Raw genomic sequence first — 7,033 nt, 5'->3', positions numbered from 1 at the left:
TCTGCATCCTTGCCCACCAGCTGCCAGCCCTCCAGGCCTGTGTGCCTGCGGCTCTGGGCTGCCTGTGTTAACGAGTCCCCGGGGGACACGCTGCTCCCTGGCCGACATGTCCAGTAGCTGGAGCAAGGGACAAAGAGCCAGTCGGGCTGCCCCACTGCATGACCTGACGCTGGGAGGGTCTCCCGGGGCCCATGCCCTGGCTGCAGCCGGCTGCAATAAGCTGGACTTACCGGCCCTGGCTGGTTAGACAAGTGCACCTTTATTGAGCTTGGCTTTGAGCACAGCTGAGTGGGCCCGGAGCTGGGGGCCCCAGTGGAAGGCGGGTAGGGTAAGACGCTGAGGGGCAGAAGGGGGCGGCTGCGGCCTGGCGGTTGGCAGTGCTCACTGCTGGATCCTCCGGATGGACTGAACCTGGGAGGTCTGCGCGTGGGAGCCCCACTCCCGGAAGTGCTTGTATTCGCCCGCGTGACGGTCGCACTCCAGGATGTACTGGAAGCCCCGGTACCCAGGGAACTGGGAGCAGACCCAGCTGCGGAAGAAGACAGGAGAAGCCATCACCTTGCAGCCAGCTCCAACCCCAGGGCAGCAGGGCAGGGGTCGTGCGGACAGAGCGGTCGGGGGCCCCACAGACTACAGTACGTGGCGGGGTCTGAACTCCTGGGGCCCTGGGCCCTCGGGGTCCTACCAGTTCTCCGCAGCCACAGCATCACCCCGGGACCCTGCCAGGGGCCTGGCAGCTGCATGCCAGGGGAGCTGCTGCAGTGCTGAGCCGGGTCGGGGGCTGGCACCTTCAGTGGGTTTGGGGCTCAGCCATATTGCCCCTCCCTCCCCCCGGAGGTACTCACGCGCCAGAGTGAGCGCGGAAGGAGCTCACCGCGCTGCTCCCCCAACCCATGGCTGGCAGCGAAGGGTAGTCGTCGCTCAGCTCCCCTTTCCGCCCCAGGAAGTTCTCCCACTCGAAGATCGTCATCTTGCTGTCCCGGTGATTCTGCCGCAAGGGGACAGAGAGATTGCAGGTGGGCTGGGGCTGGGGACACCTCCTGATGCCCCCGCAGGGCCTGCCTGCTCCACAGGGCCGCTCCGCCCCAGGGCTGCTCCTGCTTCACACAGCGGATGAGACAGCAGAAGCGGGCCCCTGCCGCTGGGAGCCGGGGCTCAGAGCAACTCAAAGGGCACCCACAAAGCGCCCCGGTTAACTGGGGCCTGGGGCCCTTTCTGACAACGAGAGGCCTCGGGGAGCTTGGGGGTGGCTCTCCGTGGCTTCGCTGCAGGGGTCTCGGGCCCAGGGCGCACCCGGGGTGATTCTCACCCGGCACTGAGGGGGGGTGACTCTCACAACACCTCCTCTCTCCAGGCCGGGACCTGGTCCCTGGAGTGAGATGGGCGTCAGCACACGCTGCCCAACTCCCGCCGGGCATCCCAAAGAAGGGCCGGGCCTGAGCCCAACCTTCGTGTCCCTTCCCGGGTGAGTCTAGGGGCACTGGGTCAGTCCTGGGCAGCGCCCCTCACAGACATGGGAGATGGAACCAGCCCCATCTGTGCTAACGCGCACGTCCCTACAGCCCAAGCCTGGGGCTGTGCCAGCCTCGCCCCCAGGGGCCGGGTGCAGCGGGGACCTGTGTGCCAAGGCCCAGGCCATGAGAGCGGTGACTTGCATCCCCAGGGGGAGCACCGGCCATGCTGCCTCCCCTTGGAGCTGGGCAGGGCTTGTCTGGTCAACCCACTGCTCTGCGGGGCCAGCGAGGCCGGGCGGGAGGAATGGGGGAGCGCGGTCGGATGGGGAGGCCCGGGGGGGGCAGTCGGCCCGCCCTGCAGGCAGCTCCCCAGCCCTACTCACAGCACAGGCGATGGGGCGGAAGGAGCTCATCCTCTCCACGTGGTAGGCGTGGCTGCCACTCCAGGCCTCCCAGCGAGGGTACTCGCCTTGCTCCAGAACGAACTGCTGCCCCTGGAAGCCCACGTGCTCAAAGCCTGCCCACCTGTGGGGAAAGCCAGAGCCCGGGTATCCAGGGAGATCAGGGGCCATGAGTGCTCAGGCGACCGCATTAGCCCAGGGCCAGGGCAACAGGCTGTGGCGTATCTGCCAGCGACCTCAGCTGGGATGACTGACTGGCCAGCTCTGCATCCGTGCCCACCGCCGGCATGTGGGCTCCCTGTCTCTGCTCTGGGTCCCAGGGCCCCGCTGATCACTCCCCAGCCCATGGCACCCGCTCGCCTGTGGGGGAGATGGGGCTCGGCACTGGCAGCCGGGTGCCCACAGCTGAGCTGGAGGTGGATGCATGTGCCTGCCCCGGGAGAGCTCCGAGGGGCTGGGCTGGGCTGGGCTGCGTGGCTGGGGCTGCCAGCCCCTTGGGACGTGTTGACACCACTCCGGGAAGCAGAACGATTTCTCGGGGCCAAACACCAAGCATTTCCAGGGACAAAATGTAATTGAAACCCCCAGTTTCCCAGGATGCCCTGGGGCACGTACTGCCCCCCCAGGGTGCAGCATTCTCCAGGGAGCAATGGGGTGGCAGTTTGGGAGCAGGGCAGGGCCGTCCCGGGACTCACGCGCCACTCTCAATCTTGAAGGAGCGGAGCGTCTGGAAGCCGCACGCCCTCACGTCGTAGCACTCGGCGGTGAACTCCTGCCTCCGGCCCTGGAAGAACTCCTCATCCCACACCAGGATCTGGGGGGACAGACGGGGTCAGGGGGCTGCTCTGGCATCATGGAGCGACTCTCCCTGGCTCCTGGAGGGCGCCGGGGGCATCCCACAGCCCTGGGGCAGCTCACACATTGGAGCAGCTTGTGCTGCAGGCATGTGGCTGACATCCCCTTAGGCACCACGCCAGGGTCATCCTGCTGCAGCTCAGCCCCGGGCCAGGCAAAGTGCAGCGGGGGAACGAGCAATGGACTGTGCTGGGACCTGCCCTTAGCCAGGACCCTGCAGGCAGGGGAGTGGTTTCCACGTCCAGCCGCCTCCCTGCCCCTGGGTTTGGCCTCAGCCCCTGGGGGGGGAGGGGCGGCGGGCTGCATGGGAGCAGGGAAGGGGTTAACTCCGCTGGTGCATGAAGGGCTTGGCTGGGTCTGGGCCAGGCAAGGGGTTCACACCTTGGGCCAGACTCTGTGAGAGCTGGGGCTAGGGGGAGTCCGGTGCTCCAGGGAGAGGAGAGGGGAGGGGAGGGGAGGGCTGGGCTGGGCCTCCACTCCTGCCCCATCTCTGGCGCCTGCCTGCAGCGAGCCCCGCTACAGGGGCCTGGCCGACAGAGGCACTGAGCGCCTGCAGCTCCCAGGGAACGTGACTCCCGGTCTCTGCCCTGTCAGCAGCGGGAAGGGCACTGCACTCGGCTCACTGCCTTCCCGTGGCACGGCTGAGCCTGGCTCGCAGGCCCTGCCCCAGCCTCTCGGGCCGGGGCAACTAGCCCAGCCCGATGCTCTGCCGTGGAGCCCAAGCCTGCTGCGTCCAGCAGAGAGCAGCAGTGCCCGCGCCCGGGCCAGACATCGCCCCACCTCAGCCAGAGCGGGGTGCAGGGAGACCGGCTCTGCATGCACAGTGCTTGGCTGCAGCAAACACGCATGTAACACGCCCTCGGACTGAACCCCACTGCCCCTCCAGAGCCCGCTGGAGGAGACGCCGCCGCACGGAGCTGGGCTGCTCCACCAGAGCCACCTGGCTGTGCTGGGGGGGACGTGTCACCGTGTGCCCACCAGCCCTTTGCCCCCCAATCCCTACTGCCCGTTGTCCCCTGTTGTACCGAGCTGGGACGGGCCTGGTGCCCAGGGCCCAGGAAAGGGCTCTGAGACAGCAGCCACGGGGCAGACAAGCTGTGCCTGGCAAGGGGTGATTTCTGGGCATTCAGCAGCCTGGGGCTTAGAGAGACACCCCCACACACACCCTCCCAGGCGTATCAGCAGCAGGGGGACGAAGGGGGGTGTCCCTTCAACCCCCGCCCAGCTGTGTCTGAGACATTCCCCGTGCGCAGGCTCGCCATAGGACTGGCCATGGGGGACTTTCAGCTTTACCATGATCCCAGCGAGCGGGTCCTGTTGCCCAGGTCTCAGCACGGGTCCTAATACCAAACCAGCTCCCGGCGATGCTCCCCCCAAGACCCCAGCTCACCCGACCATACCTTCCAGAGGCCAGAGAACTTAGTGCAGTGTTGGCTCATTGTGGCTCTGTCCTGGGGAGGAAACGAGAAGACCAGATCGTTAAAATCTGCTCCACACAAATCTCTGTTGTTGGCAACTGGCTGCAGGCTGAGAAACCCTCCCCAGGGGACTGGGATGGAGGGGCGAGGTCACCCCACTGAGCTGGTGCCTTCCTCTGCCATTGCTAACCCCTCCTCTAGCCCTTCCCTCCTGCAGCCACGGCCATCTGGGTCTGAGCCAGTGCCACGGCCCCATGGCCAGTTTGTGCCCTGGATCACACCCCCGTGGGGACATGGAGAGCAGCAGGAGGCCCCAGCCTAAGGCATGGTGCCACAGCTAGGGCCAGGCACCCTAGGGATACCCCACCACTCCCATTGTCTGCAGACACTGGTGCTTTCATGGGTGAGGGAGGGGCTCAGCTGGAAGGCACGTGGGTGGGATGGGGGGCTGGGATCTCCCTGCTGGGGTGGGACACAGACACGAAGCACAGATGCCTCATCCCGATCACATGACCCAGTGCCTGCATCTCAGATGCAGCCCAGCCCCCAGGGAGTTAATGCTCAGGCCTGCATTTGCTCTGCTCTCGCCACTCGCGTGCTCAGGCCCCAGCACCTGTTGCTAGGTCTGATCCTAGTTAGTGTTTGCTGCTGCCTACAAAATAATTGTGTCTGTCGGCTCCCTCCAGCTCACTCGCCGTCCTGGCAGCTGCTAGCAGAGCAGGGGTGTGGCTGGGACCGTAAGTGCCCTGGGGCGGCTGGCTCTTTGCAGCCAGCCTGTCAAGCCCAGACTTAGCCCCTCTCTGTGAGGATTCGGGACCTTGCCAAGGATGCTTCCTGCAGTGGCAGCCCCAGAGAGAGGTTTTACGGTGACAACCCCCTGCCCTCAGGACAAACCCCCTGGCGGGAGCCACTGAAATCGAGTAGGAGAGAAAGCAGTGCGGCTCCTAGGAGTCGATCATCCCCGGAGCCCAGCCACGCTGGCGAGCTGCTGTCCCTGCATTTCCACCACGCCCAGGGCAGTCTGAGCTCAGACACTAGCAGAGAGCACTAACCCCACAATGCTGCCGCAGCTGGGAACTCTGAGCCTTCTCTGCCACCTCTTCTGTCACCGCTGGCTCCTGCGTCTGGCGTGTCCTGCAGGGTGCCGGGGCGGAGCTGTGTGAGCTCCCAAAGGGCAGGGCTTTCATCAGCATCGCTAGATGCTGCCGCCCCGTGTCCAACCTCAACCTGACCCTCAGGGCCAGCAGGTTCCTACGGGCAGACGCTCTGCTTCAGGACAGAGTCCTTGGGCCCCGTCAGCAAACTGCTGCTCCTGCCCAGTCGGACAGTCCTGCTCAGCCTCCCTGGAGAATCCCCATCCCTTTGGGTGCCCACGTGCCCTTCCAGCTCCAAGTCAAAGAGCATCTTGAAGCGAGCGCTGGCCAACGGAGGCTGCTCCCTGCACTTACCTGGTGAGGAGCAGCTGGACTCCCGGGGAGGTGACCTGGCCAGCAGTGGCTCTGTCTGGGTTTTTATAACCTCCAGATAGAGACAGAGACAGGCAGAGCATTACAGAAACCCCTAGATCAGCACATGGCGGGCAGGGATCTGGGACAGAACAAAGACTGTTCTGTAGAGCAGCTAACGCACGGCCCAGCCAGCAGTGCCAGGCTCCCTGCTCAGCCAGACCCCGAATGCAGCAGAGACTGCCCTGGGCTCATCCCCGAGGGGGTCACCCTCCTTCCAGATGGCAAACAGCGGCTCTGCCTTGAGCGGCCTTCCTGGAGAACCGGGGGCCTCTGGCCTCGCTCACCCCTCAGTGCCTGCTTTGCTGCCCCATCCAGTGCGGGAGAGCGTCTCACTCTTTCCTATGGGGCTGCACCCATCTCCCAGCCAGTGCCAGCAGCCCTCCCCCCGGATGAGTCAGGGGGTGGGCGAGTGGGGGCGGGCAGCTGTGAGTGAGACCCTGACCGTGTCTCTCTAGCACCCTGCTCTGAAACGTCTTGTGTGTGACAGGACTGGCTGAGCGTGCCTGTACGCGCTGGCGGAGGAGGTGCCTGGCTCCCTAAGCTTGTATGTTCCAGTCTATGCATCCGATGAAGTGGGCTGTAGCCCAGGAAAGCTTATGCTCAAATAAATGTGTTAGTCTCTAAGGAGCCACAAGTCCTCCTGTTCTTTTTGCGGATACAGACTAACACGGCTGCTACTCTGAAACCTAAGCTTGTACAGGTCTCCCTCGGGGCCAGAGCCTGAGGCTGCTGCCTGTTCTGTGTGTGCACTTTTGGCACCCGGCTTTACAGCAGCTGCTCCCACAATGCTCGGGGGGAGGGGGGCACATGCAGGGAGCATGGTGCCATGGAATGGGCGTGACCTGCCTGATTCCTGGCTACGCTTCAACCTCACGCTGGTGAGCCCTCCCCACCCCCACCCCCCACTGGCCTGTGCTTTGGTACCCCCCGGAGTGAGGCTAGCTGCCCCCCAGCTGGGAGGTGATGCTCATATCCATGAGGGCTGCATTCACACAGCCTGGCTGTGGTGCAGCCGGGGCCATGGGAGAGGATGGGAAGGCAAAGCATGGTTACAGGAACAAATAAATCAGGTGGATGCATATTCTGGGCCAGCTTGGGTGAGAGCAGCCGGCTTGCTCAGCAGGGGCCCTGCTCCCCTTTGTGCTCCATCAGGATGGCAGGTGGGTCTGGACCGCAGGGCCTGGGGCAAGGCCTTCTTCAGGTTTGGATTGTGTGGGGTTCAAACCAGTGCCGATATTTAATGCAAGCCTCAGGTTAAGCTGTGCTGTATGTAGCATTGTAACGGTGGGCCTTTCTTTTCAGTGTGCCAGTGCTCCCTCCTGGTGAGGGTAAAGCTGAGCTGAGATAAGCAGAGAGATTTGAGACACAAAGTCACTTGCTAGGAGAACTCGAGAGCT

The 7,033-nt window shown here is 64.4% G+C and overlaps 1 protein-coding gene across 1 annotated transcript; it reads right to left on the bottom strand.

The window, feature by feature from the left end:
- Positions 1-381: 381 nt before the first annotated feature.
- Positions 382-4,149, bottom strand: CRYBA4 (crystallin beta A4). The gene is made up of 5 exons (XM_065417669.1): positions 4,111-4,149; positions 2,551-2,669; positions 1,838-1,979; positions 846-988; positions 382-529 (listed from the first exon to the last, which is right to left on the bottom strand). Exons 1-5 carry the CDS (start codon positions 4,147-4,149, stop codon positions 382-384), a joined length of 591 nt encoding a protein of 196 aa, XP_065273741.1.
- Positions 4,150-7,033: the final 2,884 nt, after the last annotated feature.

The sequence above is a fragment of the Emys orbicularis genome, chromosome 16, assembly GCF_028017835.1.
Source record: "Emys orbicularis isolate rEmyOrb1 chromosome 16, rEmyOrb1.hap1, whole genome shotgun sequence".
NCBI classification, from domain to species: domain Eukaryota; kingdom Metazoa; phylum Chordata; order Testudines; family Emydidae; genus Emys; species Emys orbicularis.
The sequence above is the reverse complement of the archived record's forward strand: the minus strand, read 5'-3'. Positions and strand labels throughout refer to the sequence as shown.